This window comes from Anoplophora glabripennis, unplaced genomic scaffold, assembly GCF_000390285.2.
Source record: "Anoplophora glabripennis isolate ALB-LARVAE unplaced genomic scaffold, Agla_2.0 scaffold306, whole genome shotgun sequence".
Taxonomy (NCBI): Eukaryota; Metazoa; Arthropoda; class Insecta; order Coleoptera; family Cerambycidae; genus Anoplophora; species Anoplophora glabripennis.
This window is the reverse complement of record NW_019417798.1, coordinates 52265-69995: the sequence shown is the minus strand read 5'-3', so window position 1 is coordinate 69995 and position 17731 is coordinate 52265. Positions and strand designations below refer to the sequence as shown.

At 33.5% G+C, this 17731-nt stretch overlaps 2 protein-coding genes across 2 annotated transcripts in view; both read left to right on the top strand.

Annotated features, from left to right (window-relative positions):
* Window positions 1–9641, top strand: part of LOC108909268 (prostaglandin reductase 1) — a 12135-nt gene extending 2494 nt beyond the window's left edge. Inside the window, exons 2-6 of the mRNA XM_018713557.2 lie at window positions 979–1081; window positions 3131–3313; window positions 4314–4587; window positions 8841–8946; window positions 9351–9641. Coding sequence (XP_018569073.1) covers window positions 979–1081; window positions 3131–3313; window positions 4314–4587; window positions 8841–8946; window positions 9351–9580 — 896 coding nt within the window. The 3' untranslated portion in view covers window positions 9581–9641. The remainder of the gene's footprint in view (window positions 1–978; window positions 1082–3130; window positions 3314–4313; window positions 4588–8840; window positions 8947–9350) is intronic.
* Window positions 9642–17445: 7804 nt separating this feature from the next.
* Window positions 17446–17731, top strand: part of LOC108909269 (prostaglandin reductase 1) — a 9454-nt gene continuing 9168 nt past the window's right edge. The window contains exon 1 of the mRNA XM_023456528.1: window positions 17446–17647. Coding sequence (XP_023312296.1) covers window positions 17512–17647 — 136 coding nt within the window. The 5' untranslated portion in view covers window positions 17446–17511. The remainder of the gene's footprint in view (window positions 17648–17731) is intronic.

Sequence of the window (17731 nt, the reverse complement as noted above, 5' to 3'; positions counted from 1 at the left end):
GGATCGGGCGACGCGGAACAATCGAGTGGCCTCCGCGTTCGCCTGATTTAACACCTCTAGACTTTTTTTTGTGGGGCTATTTGAAATCGCGTGTGTACACAAACAGACCAGGTGATTTGGAAGAACTTAAAAACCGTATTCGTTTTGAAATAAATCAAATCGACCCGGGAATGCTTGAACGAAGTGTAGACGGCGTTTACACACGCTTAGGACAATGCCAAATGGTACAGGGTGGGCAATTCGAACAATTTCGCTAGACTTACACAAACATTAGTGTAATTTTACTCGTTTGAAATGTAATTTTGTCAACTTTGTCCTTTTCGGAGCCATTAATAGTGTAAGTAGACAATTATCACTTTTAAGAACTTAAGGTGTATTTTTCTAAAAAAAATTGTTATGTAAGACATCGAAATTTTCACACCGTTGTTTAGTTAATTATCACTGTCATCAATTTCGAACGAAAAAAATATGCGTTGTCATTAAAAAAAGAAAATTATGTCACCGCTGCCGTAAGTGGATTATCGAAAAAAAAATTTTTCCACATAACAAGGTGCCCTGGATCAAATAAAAATCGACGGGTCTCACCGTTTTTCGAAAAAAAAATTGTTTAACGAAAATATAAATTTTATGCAGAACTTTTTTACAACGCTGTATATTCGTATTTGCCACCTCTCGAAGTCAAAAAATGTTTTATTTTCAGATTTTTGTCCAATTTTCAATTTCTGAAATTTACGAAAGTTAATAATCAAGTCTTAAAATGCTGCACTTAAAAAAATGCCGCCTGAAACATCTGCTTCGCTTTTTCACCCCTTCCGCCGGCCCTGTATAGGGAATTATCAATGTCACCCCTGAAGCGACGTCAAGCGCTAGTCTTTGATGTTTTATTATCTACGTGGTAATGCCTGAGTGTTTCTTTGTTCCCTCCGAAATTTTTCTGCAGACGCTCATGTAGGTATATAATTTCTAATTTCTTTCCAGAATTTCTGTCTGAAGCTGTGTACTTAAGTGTTGACCCTTACATGAGAGGCTATGCCCCCACCCTAAAATTAGGATCAACATTTATAGGTTCACAAGTTGCTAAGTAAGTTATTTTTTAAATAATTTCCATTTTTCCCATGATACCGATCAAGTTTCAGAAAACCTCAGTTATATTTCAGTTGTGTTTCACAAAACATACAAATTTTAGACAATAATTAGTAGGGCTGTTAGAGAGAGCCGCAATACAATGGCGTGCCAAGCGGCTCAACAGAAATATGCGTGAGCCGTTGCCTCAGAATGCCTTTCACGTCACGTTAGTATACTGTTGCCTTTGCTGTCATGCAGATATTGCGTAATTAGTTTTTATCCGTTGGTGTTTATGGTGGTGTTTTGTAGACAATTTAATTTGTTGCTTTTTAATAAGTAATGCGTACGCCTATATCCCGCGGATCAGTTCTGACAGCCCTAATAATTAGTATCTGACATTACTGTAGTATATGAAGTATGAAGCTATAATAATGGAATAATGAAAATAATTTTAATGTTTGTTCGCATCGTTCTTAAAAATTTGACTAGAATTTTCTCTCTAACGCTTTTATGCGTAATTTTCAGTGAATTTATAGCAGTCTTTTTGTGGAATTTTAGAAAATCTAAGCAAGTTAAAATTTCTGTAGATTGGATACTGTTGAAAAGATGGTGATAGTCATAATAGCCGCCCTAGGATTTTTTTGTCCTTCATTGACTGACATTAACATTTTGAGTGGTATATTTGCACCGACTTACTGTAATATATTAGAATGCGATGCAATATGGACCTGTTCAAATAGGGATATTAAGCGTTGCACCGAAAATAATAATTGTAATAATAGTAAAAATGTAATTTACACATCGCTTTGGGCGATAGTCCTACGAACAAAAGTTACAGATTAGAGAAACGTTTATTAAATGTGCGATTTCTAGCGATTATATAATTTTTTGTTCAAATATTTTTTTTTTAGTTGATTAAAAAAAACAATGCACTTACCAAGAGAAAATTTGGTTTAACTATAAAGTACCTAGATACAGAATAAAATTGATTGCAAGATTCTGTCACAAGAAACAATACTTTCGCAAGTGAAGTATACTTTTTTATCAAATAATAGCCTAAATTTATCAAATACAGATAAATGTTGCTTAATTAATAAATCGGTAAATCACCGGTTCTTCAAGCGTTATTTCAGTTGGTAAGGGGATTCACAGAAATTATTTCTAAAATGTACTTTCAGTCATAATGACAATAGATATGAAAATTAATTTGATATATCTGCCTATATTAGTTCTCATCACAGAAAGTACAAGAATAAAATATGTCTTTTACACAATAAAAAATAACAGTGTAAATTCATTATACTATATTTATGATTGAATTTATTTTTTGTGCTATATTTAGAGTCAACTTAAGATATTAACAAAGGAAGGAAAACTATAATATATGAATGAGAATAAAGTTTGTATCAGACAATGCAATTTAGTTGCAGCTACAAAATTTCGGGGATTTTGTTGCGGGGATAATGAATGCTTATAGGACAGAATTGCTGCAATTTGTTTAGTTTGCAGTAGTGTCACCAACTGTGCATTGTTTAACATGTAAAATTTCTTGTATGTATCTTGTAAACAATTATTTTTTATTCAAGCAAAACATTGCAATGGATGAAAATTTAAAAGTAAATTGCTGTATAGCTTTAATAATGGCTTCAACGGTGTTACTAACAACAACCATGATCAACAGGCAACAATAACTAGGTTGGTAATAAACGAATCTTCATAAAGTAACTAGAATCTATGCAATTTTGTTGCACGGAATAGAGCATGTTCTAATTCATGCAATTCAGTTGCCGGGACAGAATTGCATAATCTGATAAGAAATATTTCATGGATTCTATCGCGGCAACAAAATCCCTGCAACAAAATTGCATTGTCTGATACAGGCTTAAGAACTGTGTAAAAATGTTGTTGAAAACAGAGTTGTGTACAATCAAATACTGACGCGCAGTTTGGAATCAGTTGTTATACAACAAATTTACCATTTAGTTGTAAAAAAGAATCGATTTTAGTTTAGTGTAGACTGCAGATATCACAAGACTTTTAAGTCAATATTTCATCAATTTTTCAGGGTAATCGAATCCAAAAACCCTAAATTCCCAGTGGGTAAACATGTGGTTGGTGAATTCGGGTGGAGAACCCACACAATTTCTACAGGGGAAAAACTTACCAGTGGTCTAGCAGGGGCATGGCTGATACCAAATTTTGGAGAACTACCCTTGTCCCTAGCTTTGGGAACATTGGGAATGCCAGGGTAAGAACGTTAAAATGCTCATATACAGTGTATCTTGAATGTGTACAATACAAAACCTTTATAAATGATTACAAGCCGCGTGACCAGCAATTTTGTTTGGGACAGTAATTTTATTTCCCTCACGTTGGCAATTAAATTTCGGTAAAATAAAAAATTATTAAAACAATAAAATCAAGATTACATTCTGTTTCACCGGTTGTGATTGGTGTAATTTTTTGCGAGATTCAAGCAATCAGCATCGCATTATGTTGGGCTTAAACGTAACGGTTTGTCATTGTTCATTGTAAACAAATACCTAATGGTGACGCCAAAATATAGGGATTCTTCTGAGTACAGTGAGAGTCGTTTTGCAAAATTTCAAATATCTAAGGAGATTCATTTTTTTGTTAAAATACATTCATTCACATGTACATTTCGCGGACAGCTTTTTACATGGAAGTCAATCTTTTACGCATGAGCATCAACCACAAAGTTTTAAAAATTTTTGCCTATCGTTTAAGAACATGTTTTTTTCTAGTATGTATTTCATATAAAAAGATAAAGTTTAAGAATTCCGTGGAACACTGGCAACACTGCATAGTACGCCTTCCGAGACAAACTCTGTGCGTCAGTGGTCCTCAATAAGTTTTATATTAAAATATATATTTATAATGTTAATAATTAATTTTTCTTAAATGTGGTTAAATGTTTCCTCAACTATTTGTTTTCAATGTCGAGAGAAAGTTTCGGCTGATTTTTTGAGTTTAAGATTAAATCGAACAATTCCATTATCATAATAATGTAATGATAGGGTTGTATGACACTATGCTAAAATTAGAACTAATTTCAATAATTAACTAAGAACTTTTTAATTTTGCATAGTATCATACAGAAACTGCAGCAATTTTTGTTGCAATTTGTATGTGATACTATGCAATATTAAAAAGTTCTTAGTTAATTACTGAAATTAGTTCCAATTTTAGCGTAGTGCCATATGACCCTAATGTTTGTTCATTTTTAGCAATACCGCCTATTTCGGGCTGCTGGAATTGTGTCAGCCTAAACCCGGTGAAACCGTCGTCGTGACAGGAGCAGGCGGAGCAGTAGGCAACGTTGTGGGACAAATAGCGAAAATCAAAGGGTGCAAGGTCATTGGCGTAACGGGATCAGACGAAAAGGGGAAATGGTTAGTGGAGGATTTAGGATTTGACAATTTTATTAATTATAAAACGGACGATGTAAAGCAGAAGCTCAAGGAGTACGCACCTAATGGGATAGATTGTTATTTTGACAACGTAAGTGTGAAAAATTTATGGTTCATTGGATATGAATTATATAGGACGAATCTTGAATGTGTACAGTTTAACTGTGGGCATATGAACAGTTTTTTGAATAACATAGAATAACATAGAAATATAGAAAAGTCAAATTTACTCTACTCTACGTATAGTATAATTTGTTTGCTCTGAGCGGGAGACCAACAATTATGCAGTGTTGCTGGTGTTACACGGTATTCTTAAATCTATTTTTTATATGTAATTTATATGAAATTTTGTATATCTCCATAAAAATATTTGTGGCCTATCCTATGTAAGGTAAGCCAACAGTAGTTCTGTTTGTAGTTACCAACAAGCTTATGACAAAATAAAAAGTGAGCTATAGTCTTGAAGTGAGTCTTAGAGGAATTAGAAATCAGCAAGAAGATAAGGAACATGGTACGCCTAACATTGAAAAAGACAGAGAATAAAGTAAAAGTAAACAATAGATGCACGGAAGAGTTCGAAGTTAAAAACGGCGTCAGACAAGGGGATCCATTATCAGCAGTGTTATTTAGTTTAGTGCTAGAAAAAGTCATAAGAGATGCAGGAATTAATAGATCAGGCCTTATTTACTATAAAAGACATCAGTGTTTGGCATTTGCGGATGATCTTGTAGTGTTAGCAAGAAATAAAGCAGAACTAAAAGAGGTAATAAGGAGAATAGATGAGCAGTCAGTTAAATATATTAATGAGACAAAAACTAAGTACATGGAATGGTCGGAAGAAGAATATCAAAAAGACAAGTTTCTGAAAGTAGATACAAACAGAGGGAAAACGTACAGATTTGAGGAAGTTGAACATTTCACATATTTAGGCACTTTATTTAGAAGAAGACCGAAAATAGAGGAAGAAATCGAAGCCAGAATAATGTTAGGAAACAAAAGTGTAGCGGGGTTGCAGAGAATACTGAGAAACAAAAACGTTTCTAGACAAACAAAGATAAGGCTGTACAAGGCAGTGATAAGACCAGTAGTTACATACGCCAGTGAAACGTGGACGTTGAATATAGCAGAACAAACAAGATTGGAAGTATGGGAGAGGAAAATATTGAGGAAAATTTTTGGAGGTAAAAAAAAAGGGTGGTTTCGAAGAACAAATGAGGAAATAAAAAGCTTATATAAGGAGGCAAGTATAGTAAGTGTGATAAAAGCACAAAGATTAAGATGGATGGGACATATTGAAAGAATTCCAGGGACAAGGATACCAAAAATGGTAATGGAACGAACAATTGGCGGTAAGAAGAGGGTAGGAAGACCGAAAACAAGATGGAAATCTGAGGTGGAGAGGGACTTACAACAACTGGGAATTGTCAGGTGGAAAGAAAAGGCAAAGGATAGAAACAAGTGGAGAAAGATAGTCAACCAAGCCATGGACCAACTAGGTCGCAGAGCTAAATTATATATATATGTATCCGGTAATGTTTTTTGGCAACTATGTCTGTGTCCTGTTATTTGTACCTATCTGGTGTATAAACTCAATGTTCAGTTCACATGATTTTCGAGACGAGTGTTGGCGTAAACAACAAGCTTTCTGTATTAGTGCGAACTCCTTTTCCATTTAAAGCATATGCTTACAAAATAAAAATACCTTAGGTATTTCTTTAAATTTCATATTCGCTACTTTTGTATTGCGGTCTATTTGTTAAGTTAATAGACAAGTATTTGTTTGTTACAAATAGTACAGTCTTAAATTTTATTCATCTTGCTGAAACTAATTTTCCAATGGTTTGGAGTTTTCCTTACTGTGACGATAAAATTTGTGTTAAGATTACTGCATAATTAAATTTTAATTCTATCTTAAAATGTTTCAAACTATAATCCATCAAGGATTTAACAAAGAGTATTCCCTCCCCTAAAATAATCTTAATTTTGAAAAATTACTTCCATTACTACACATTTAACAATTTATCCTGTATATGACTATACAGGGTGTAAATAAAATACTTGGTCAAACTTTAGTGGCGGATTCTACGTCACAAATTAACGAAAAAACGTAATGAAACACGGTCTTTTCGAGATGCAGATATGTGTTACGATGTGTAACAATTGGAAAAATAAAATTTTATTAATTTTCTGTATATAGTTCATTGTTCATTTAAATTGAACATACAATTACACAGGGTGCCAGCCGAGGTATCCGAAATACTTCGTATATGAATTCTATGACTAATTTCAAGCGAAATTGATTCCATTCACTTTTCTGGAATTCTCAATGGTTCCTGAAATATCGGGGTTTGAAGTTGCGAGGTCGTATGGGTAGTTGCTAAAGAGTAAATTACATTGTTCCGATCAGAGGGCTTAGAAAAAATTGTGGGTTAGTTTAATAAAAGCGTAATGACAATGTAATTATTGCAGCTGCTCAATATAACCACCGCCTTGTGCAATGCATAACTCAATCCTCTGTCGAAGCTCTCGTTTCCAGTTGTAATTCTCCTTATTGTTTTTCACCTTATCAAACGCAATTAGGCTTTCCCATTCAATAAGGAAGTGTCTTCACATGTTCCCACATGAAAATGTCCTAAGGGTGAAATCCGGAGATCCCGGTGGCCAACCAAGGGGACCACCAAAATCTATCTAACGATTTGGATATTTTTCATTGCGGAAATTAGTGACACCTCTTCCAATAATGGGACAGAGCACCATTATGTAAAAAGAACATCGTCCTTCTGATTTGAAGAGTAGAGGTAAATCGCTCTCCAAAAATGACCGGTACATCTTGCTGTTCAAATTTCCGTCGAAGAAATGTGGTGCGTTAACTTTATTATTAATCATTCCAACCCAAACGTTTACGGAGAATGTTATCTGAAAATGAATTTTTCGAAAGCATGAGGGTTTTCAATTGACCGTGATCGTTGTGGAAATTCGTCACAGAAAAAGGTTCTTGAAAGGGTATTCAGATGATTGCTCCACCATTCACAAAGACGAACTCTTTGGGGAAGATCCGTGGGAAGAAGTTCTTGTACCGGTTGGTAAATGATAATGATAGGGATGCAGTCCGTTTTCCCGCAAAATGTCTTGCACAGCCGTCCTAGTTTGTCCAGCAAGTGCAGAAATTCTTTATACGAAGTACATATTTCGGATACCTCGGCGGCTATATAGTAGAAAAGAATGTAAAGTACGTGGTTTTTCGAGTGCCTTGGCCTGTGTACCTAGTCGCTACCAGTTACACGTTACACCTTTCACTTCTTCCTTAGACTTATCTAGGGATCTTGGTCTAGACTCTGTGAGGGCGTATTCGCAATTTAGCGGGTTTATTAGCGTATTTGATAGTGGGTTACCCTGTAACTTTTTGTAAACCATAAAATGCAATTTCCTACCATGCACCTGCTTTCAGTTTGACATACATTGTATTTGAGGAGCAGCTGCGCAAAAGCCGATAAATCCATAATATGTGATTTGAGATAACTAGGAAAAAGTTGTAACTATAATTATTCACTGTAACCTTAAACTTTATGCACTGGTTTTATAAGTTTAATCATGGTTTTAATATATATATTGCTTACTGTTCAGTTTTATTAAATGTAAATTTTATTCCACTTTTTAAATTGGATTTATTGCCCTTTGTTCAATTATTATGTGGATATATAGACTTCTGCTCAATTGAAATGGATTTGTCGGTTCTTGCTAAATCATATTTAGGATATACCGATTTCTGCTTAATCTCTACTTATTTTATGGAAAAATACAACACAATATACCATACATTTTTATTTGAATTATACACATGTGGTTCAAAGTACAAAAATTTTAATATCAAACGAAACAAAAAAATTGTGAAAATCTAACCCAACATCGTCTTCTAAACAATCACATATAACTTCTTCCTGTTCTTCGTAGGCCATCTCAAATATAATTTTTTTGTACCAAGATAAGTCTTATTACCCTCTCATATTTACGCACTGCATGTATGTGAAAATTGCACCATCTCGCGATAAACTATGAAACTACGAAGAAATTAAACAATAGAAAAATTTTTAAAGAAATCTGTTAAATTTAGTATACATGGATTTAACGCTCTTTGCTTGGTCGAAATATGGATTGATTGGCTTTTGGTTAGTCGCTTATTTTAATATGCCGTTTCTCATTGAATTCAACGTTCTTTGTTCAATCTAGATGTAACCAAGCCATAACCGTGCCCAACTAAAAAAAATTTAAAAACGGATTTATCGGCTTTTGCATAGCTGCTCCTCATTTTAGGAACACTGCGTGTATTTACTGTAAGATTTTCAGGTTGGTGGTGAGATAAGTAATACTATCATGTACTGCATGAATTTGTTTGGAAGAGTTGCGGTATCTGGAGCTATATCTGCATATAATGATAAAAGTATCCCAACAGGTAAGTTTTTGAGTTTGAAATAATTTTTCACGGTTTGCGTTTGAAAATTTGCATAAAAATTGCACCGCTCAAAATTGTAACAGTTTGTCGGTTATTAAGCGTTTTCGACGTTTCTATTTGATTTTAAATTCGGCTTATATTTAGCAGAAAAGCCCACTTAATCCCGTAAACTGACAATCTAACAACTTACAATATTTGCAGTTATAAAACACAAAGGTAACTGAAGATTATAATTATTATCATAAACTAAAAATAAACTATTTGTTACATTTTTGTTATTATTTTATCCTGCACTTGGTTGACAACAACAAAATTTTCATACTATACCTAATATAACACTGATTTGTTTCTTATTTTTTGTATTTATGTATAACTGCTAGTACTACTCATATCATAATTTTTAGCAACTATTGCTCAGTACCCGCTATTGTCTCATCAGTTAAGAATGGAAGGTTTTATCGTCCATAGATGGGCAGACCGCTGGTTTGAAGGTATCAAACAAAATAGAACTTGGATACAAGAAGGAAAGTTAAAATATCCTGAGACTGTGACAGAGGGTTTTGAAAACATGTTTAAAGCTTTCACTGATATGTTGAATGGTGTAAATTTCGGGAAAGCTATTGTCAAAGTCTAATGACAGTTAACTACATTTTTTAAATAAACTACAAAAAAATGGCTTATCTTTTTTAATTACATCCGTAAGTTTTTTTTGGGATTTACCAACTTACCCCTATTTAAAAGTCTGTATCCGATTCCCTCCTATACTACAGATGACAATGGGTACATCTACCTAACCCTTTCAGTGTAGATCCGCATAGAAACAGCGTTTGGGGATCTATATCTCAGTACATGGTATAACTATACATGATCTCAGTAGGTATTGACATTTGAATGAAGATAAGGTGATTTAAACAAGCTACCCTTAAAGTATGACCCATTCGATTTCGGACATCCTATACACGGTGTAAGAGGTTTGACTGACATTACTTTAGCATGAGATAGAGTAATTATAAATGACAAAAAAGTTGCATATTACAGGGGCGTAAGATTAACAGTTTTCAAAATACAGCTAGTACTACTTGTCCTACGGAAAAAATGTAAACAGCTATTATTGTGGAACATTTAGTAAATTTCAAGGCAATTGTTTTCCAATTTTTTAATAAATAAAATAAAATGTATCGATTTTGTACTACGAAGATAGTGTTGTGGTTAAATTTTAGCTCGAATTTTAGTAATTATGAATCTCTTAAAAAAGGAACTTAACTTTTAATCAAATTATGAATTTGAAAAATATTTATTTATAGTACCCAAAGATTCATGTCGTCCAAATAAAAATAATTTAGGTAGTTACCAAAAAGCAAAATTCAGTTATTTTTAAACGTACAAGTACAAGACAAACTACAACATATGCTCAAAATGTCCAGCATCGTTTTTGATGCACGCATGACACCTTCGAATCCAATTTTCGCGCACTCGCTGGAAAACACCTCAAGAAAAGGAAATAGTGATACGCAAAAAACACTCAGATATGGTTCAATTCCAGATACCAACTGATTTGCGTATTGCTGGACAGCTTAGTACCTCGTTGCTCGATATGAATTTTATTGAATTTAAAATTTATGTTTAATTAATTATTTTTTAAAAATTGGATTAGATTTAGAATTTAGAATTTAGAATTAAGCATAAAGAAGTTCAAATAAGTGATAAACATTCATATAAGGTTCTTTTGCATATTTTACTGTATTTTATCGCCTGTTAAAATTAAGGCAGCCAACCCCTAACCCTGTATACACAATGACATAATTTACCGAATTTGGTAGCGATGCTTTCTTTCTTCTTCATACAATCATTTAGATATCTATCGAATTATTTGAATTAGTAATCCTTTGGAGACAAATAGCAAGCCTACCTTTTAGACTGAAACATTCCCTTCAGTATCAATCCTCTCGTTGCGACGTAAAACATTCCATTTTCTAATAATTCTCCACCAACATCCTGTCTCCTCGGTCTCCGTTTGGGATCGAAATTTAAAGGAACCAATTTGTTGTTCTCCTCTTTCCATCTGAGCTTAAAGGACCTAAAAGATTCAGTGCGGGTTTTGTTAGAGTGCACCTGTGTTAAACAGATTGTTACAAAAATGTAGGTCAAGCCGTTAACCCTACGCCATTTCATTTAGGCTCTTCTTTTTCAAGGTACTTATTTGACAATTACAATTTAAAGAAATGATTTTAGTAATAATTTCGTTGTATCAGTAACTACTCAGTTGAACTTTTGCAAAGACTTTTCTAAACAATTTCCTGCACCTGTGATTTAAATATATTTATTTTTAGGTCGAAAATTTCTCTATTTATTTCACTATTACAACAAAATTTTGACATAGGGCTTGGTTTACGAAATTTTGTAACTTTTTTTATATGTGGGATTCTAAATTAAATAAACCTGACGAACATGTCAGTGGATAGTATCAGTTTTTATTTATTTGTATACATCTGCTATAAATTTTTATTTTAATATTAATGTTTTACGTTTGTCTTGTTTTTTAAGTTCTAACCTCGGTTCTAACATGTGGACACATTCTAAGTGAAGCTAACTTAATTAAAAATCTGAATATTAAGATCAATTTTTCGAATTAGATTAAGTAAAGTAGGAGGATATGTATTTAACTAAAATCTTGCCAAAATTAAAATCAGTATTTCAAAATACATATTTTGTTTAATAATGGCAAGCCTTAGTCGAAAACGAAAAAAATCTATCATAATATATCCAAAGAATTTACAATATCTCTTAAACCAAATCCCAAATAAACATTTTGCAGAAGTAAAAATAAATAAAAGAAGGAAATCTGGTCTAATTTCNTAAAATTAAAAATCTGAATATTAAGTATTTCAATTTTTCGAATTAGATTAAGTAAAGTAAGATGATACTGATGTATTTAACCAAAATCTTACCAAAATTAAAATCGGAATCTCAAAATAGGTATTTTGTTTAAGAATGACAAGCAAAGTCGAAAACGAAAAAAAATCTATCATATTATCCAAAGAATTTACAATATCTCTTAAACCAAGTCCTAAATAAACATTTTGCAGAAGTAAAAATAAATAAAAGAATAAAAGAAGGAAATGTGGTCCGATTTCAAGAAAAAGTTGAGAGGTCTAAGGGTGTTACGACCCCTTTCCTTCGTCCGCGTAACCATTTTCATGATTAAAATTGCACTATGCAAAGGCAAAAAGTGCAAAATCAGACGCTTAGGCCTTGATGTTGATATCGCTTTTTGGGCTACTTCTCAGATAATGGCAGTCCTCTGAAATGTTCCGTAGTGTCCGCTTTTCGTTTCACCGTCATGGTACTCTAAATAATAAAATACACTTTTTAAATTGTAATTTCGACACTTTGTCTTGAAAACAAAAGCGCCTAAATGAACAATGCCAAAGAAAGTCTTATTATTTTCACTTAAAGAATCTATGGTTGCCTGCTGACCTACTTTTTAAAGATAAATGATTAACAAAGATCCAATAAATTATTGGTTACGGAAATGGAAGGAAAACTATTTTGTTTTCCTTTTAGATGTGACTTCTAAAGATTAAAAGAACGTCGCGAATATTAGATATTTTTTATGAATTTACCTGGATACTGAGAAAACACACTCATTAATTACCATCAAGTCGATAGCTTTTTGAATGTAACTTGCTTTCACGAAAGGGGACGTGCATTGGACAAGACAAAGAATGTCAATATATGGATGAACTTTCAAAAATTCTTGGACGGCGAATATGGATGTAGCAGTATCAGTTGCTGACTCAGGCGTTCTCCAATGTATGTTGACATCAGCTAGAAATCAACATTTATAAAAATGTTATTTTGATGATTTGACCATTACCATCATGGGCTTCTTTGGCGATAAAAAAATTATCAGTTGACACCCATATTGATGATAAGTCTTCAGTTTCTCTTAATGCATTAATAGATGTCGCTAGAAGAGTACGATCGCCTACTTTGGAAATATTTTTTAATTTGATACCTTTTGATCCCCCACGAGCTAAAATTAACCCTGCGATATGGCTTTTATGACTTATTAGAGGATTCCTGGAACAAAGAAATAGAAGAGTCATAACATGCGTTTAGTTTAGGTACCGCATTGTATTAAAAATTGTACAGGGCGTTTTAGAAAAAAGCGTACCTACCATAAATTGCAGAAGTAAGGGAATTAACATATATTAGACGATTTTCTGTGAGATATTGATATATCGTCTTTAGTTTCAACATACAGAGCGTTATAATTCTTTTTCCAAAATAACTTTTGGAAATATGTATCTTTAAAAAACAATCATGAAATATGATAAGCATTTTTTGAGAGGTTTCTAATATGTAGTAAGTAGTTGTTTTAATATGTAGTATGTGTAGTTATTTCTGGCCGTTAGAGGATCAATAACAGATAAAAATAACCAAAATAATTCAAATATCGAATATTTTTCGGAACAGTTTAAATGTTTGGGAAGTACATACTTTCCCTGAAAACTTAGTTATTCTTTCCCTTAATTCGCTCTTTCGGTTGGATGTATTTTGAGCAAATTAGAGATTTGTTTCTTTCATTTGTGAAAAATTAAAAGAAATGAAAAAGCATATTTTGCAACGAGCAATGAATATTTTATAATAATTGCTAATCAATTTACGTCAAATTTCTCAAAAAAAATAAATAAATAAGTATATAGGCTTTGATAACTGAATGAATTTAAAAAACAATGAAAATTAATAGTTATTTATACCATAAAGGAGGTAAGTATTATTTACCAATCGAGGACGATTTTGCGCTTGAGCTTTTTTTCCTAGAGAGGTAAGTTACCTCACTTACCTCCCGTTATCCATAGCAATTTCCACTTCTACGGTAAAATCCACTTACCTCCTTAAAAACAATGTATTAATAGTCTATTTGCGTTTTTTTTAAAAAGCACAAATTGAAAAGTCGATTTTTTTGTCAGTAAGGGCTAGCTATGCTCGATTATAGATAGCTTTAGGGTTTCAATCATATTTATGATAAGTGCAGTTTATTGTCAAATAAGACGTATATTAAATTTCAAAAAAGTATGTGACTGACAAACTCAGGGTAAATATCCAATATCCAATAAAAAAACGATTTTGAAATTATATAACTTTATTAATATTGAAATACTAAAATGATTGTAGCAACTGTAAATAAATAAATACACCTACACACACATTTTTTAGGATTAACTTCCTGTTAAAACAAAATAAAGGCGCTAAACTAATTGTTTCATAAATTTATGTTCTAAACATTTTAAATGACTTGCAAGAACTGAAAATTATTTGTACCAGAGATTAAAAACAATAATTTATTCCTAAATACGTACCATTTATAGTTTTCACAAGACAATACTAAAGCAAAATGCACAGAGAGACAAACAAACCTACATTTCCAACTCATACCGGAACTATGAGATTATTGTCGGTGAGTAGAATACCGTCTACCAAAATGTACTTGGTATATGAGGAACTTTATTAAGTAATAATACCAGAGGGTCCATTATTAAAATTAATAAAGCCTTATTGTGTGATTATTTGTGCCGACAGAATACTGTGTACTAGGACAATGTAGTATTAAATTGCTTATGTGACAATCCAGCAGAAGAGTACCTAATTAATTGTTGTTTTCAGCGGTTTATAGACGAAGTGTTGCAAGGTTTAGACTTTTGTTTCGCTTACATTGATGATATTTTGGTGGCATCGACGTCGCCCAGCGAACATTTGCGACACCTCGAGTTGTTATATGAAAGGTTTAAGACATATGGTGTTGCAGTGAATTTCGCGAAGTGCATTTTTGGGAGACCTGAGGTAAAATTTCTCGGCTACCTAATTTCTGAAAAGGCACAAGCCCGCTACCTGAGAAAGTGGACGACACAATCCGGTCCTTTTCCCGTCCAGATACCGCGAAAAAGCTGCGACAACTTTTGGGTATGTTAAATTTTTTAAAGAAATTCTTACCCAATGCCGCACAGACTCAGGCCCCATTGAACGAACTGTTAAAAGGCAATGTGAAGGGAAGAATGCCCATTAATTGGACAGCAGAAGGTGTTCGCGCATTTGAGGCTAGTAAGGAGAGTCTAGCTCAAGCAACCTTTATGACACACCCCGAACATAACGCACCACTGGCTATTTTTAGCGACGCATCAGACATTGCCGTAGGAGCGTACCTCCATCAATTTGTAGAAGATACCTGGCAACCCTTAGATTTCTTTTCTAAGAAACTTAGTACAGCGGAGCAAAAATATGGAGCCTACGATAGGGAGTTACTCGCCATATACCTGTCCATGAAATATTTTAAACACATGGTAGAAGGAATATCGGTCACCGTATACACCGACCATAAACCCTTCACTTTCGCCTTTACGCAGAAGAACAAGCTGTGCTCGCCTTGCCAGTTCCGACATCTGGATTTTATAAACAATCAACCCGGGTTGTCCTCACGATATCCAGAAAGACAATGTCATCAGAGACGTCACAAGCACAAGAGCAGGGAGACGTGTCCGATTCCCAGATCGACTGCAAGGCGGATTCAACTAATGTGTATATAGTTTCTCTTCTTTCTATTCGTTTCTACTGAGTAACGTTAGCACTATCATGGGGGTACTGTGGGGACACACGTTCCCTGCCACGCCTCTGTATTTATAGAAAATAATATTTACAAATAAGAAATAGTATGGAAGCAGATTTGCCAGTTTCAGGAGTACTTGTCAGTGCCATAAATCCTAACGAATAACGATCCTCATCTAGGTATTATAAACACAACAATTTCTAGGTAGTACTACCGGAACACTGACCGTACCCTTAGGCAGGCAATCTGGGGATATTCGCGAGTAGTTGACCAACATATTGAACGGTTTTTGTCAATTAGTTACCTAATAAAGAGTTAAGAGTGCTACCTGGCGTGATATTTATTTGGTGGACAAGGAATACCCCACAGTTTTGTACCAATGAATTTTGTTTTACAAGGAACGGAGTTGTAAATTTTCATAATTTGCATGTGTGGACTGATGAGAATCCTAAAGAAACACAACAATAATGACATTACCTGATAGCCACAGCAATCAACATCTTGTTTTCATCGCCTACTGAACTTAAATTTTTAGATCCGTGACACTGCTGCGCAAATCGAAACATACAGACCTGCAAATAATGCAATTTTTCTCAAGAATGGCTTTCTGTAGGCGATTTTCTCAAACGACAATATTTTTTTAAATGAAACGAGCTTTCCAATGTTGCTCGTTATAAAAAAATACGATCACTGTAAAAGTGTGACCGCTAAAAGGGAGAGGTAACCGGAGAAAACTATCACCCAGTATATCGATTTGACTAAAGTTTTAAGAAATAATACGCCATAACAGTCCAAATAAATGTCCCAAATTTTAACATGATCGGTAAAAAGGTTATGAAGTTATTTATTAAATTAGTTTTATTTTTGACAACTTTGAAGGCTTGTAGAGTTGTTTCAAAATCTTATGAGCTTTGACCTTCATATGCGCAAAAACATAATTCCGACCGTCGCCTAAATTATTCTACGTCCTAAAAACATTACATCAATTATTCACAGTCTATCTCGAGCTCTCGTAGCGTAAACAAGCCTTTGCTCCGATTACAAATATCATAATAAAATGCCCTATTCTTTATTATTTTAATTTAAGCAATAAAAATATATATAACGAACGATCGCCAGTTGACTTTATTGATGCCCGAGCGCCTTAGTTCATTTCTGGTTGTAATGAGGCACATGGTCCAATTCTGAGTAAATGTTTTCACAACGTGCTTATTAGAAGAATTATGCGGATATGCCACGCCTTCGCGCATTTCGCGGCTCATGAGATTTAAAATATTAAAATAAATTATAAAAACAGTGACTTAAGAAAACAAAAAGGAATCAGAACTAGTAGAATTCTAATGCTGACCTGATACACAACTCTTTCAGTTCAAAGGTCACATTTTAAACTGCAGCAAAAACCACAAAATGGTCCCATTACGGAAATATTTTTGTCGTCACCGTTTGTTGAGAGATTAAGCAACCACGTTATGAGTTTTTTTATACTTACGCAAATCATGGTCACCTAGACCAATTTACCTATAAAGGACTGCACACATTTAACAAATAGTAAACAATATCTATCGACAAGCCATAATTAAAAAAATTTATAGGTATATAATTTTACGTCCTGTTTTTTCTTCGGTATTTTTCTGTTGTTGACACTTTTGACTTTCTCAAGTACTAAATTCACTATAATTTTGCCTTGAAAAAAAAATTAAATAACTGTGTAATTTCAGTTCATATGTTCTACCTCGGTTGTGCTTTAACCATAGTGTGGTTGAACCTTAGAATGACTTGTCATTCTTTATCTTTATTTTATAGCTCTCGTAAGTACATAAGTGTTAGGTACTCAGCACTAAATCTGCCGTTATTGATAAGATATAAAATCGTTTATATATAATACCATTTCAGACAGAAAAAGTACAGTAAGTTTGCTGAGTGATATCCGACTGTTACCTTCGAAAACAAACCAAAAAATGTCAAGTCAAATTGCAAATACCGCGCGACCTAGTTCTGCCAAAGTCTTTACATTAGTTAAACGTTTCGAGGGATTGCCAAAAGAAACCGATTTGAAATTGGAGGAGGAGGAACTTCCGCCCCTGAAGGACGGAGGTAAGTACTAGCTTTACATGTTTTACTTATTTTATAGCTAAGGAAATAAATATTTCCGAAAGCACTGTTTTTTTTCTTATATAT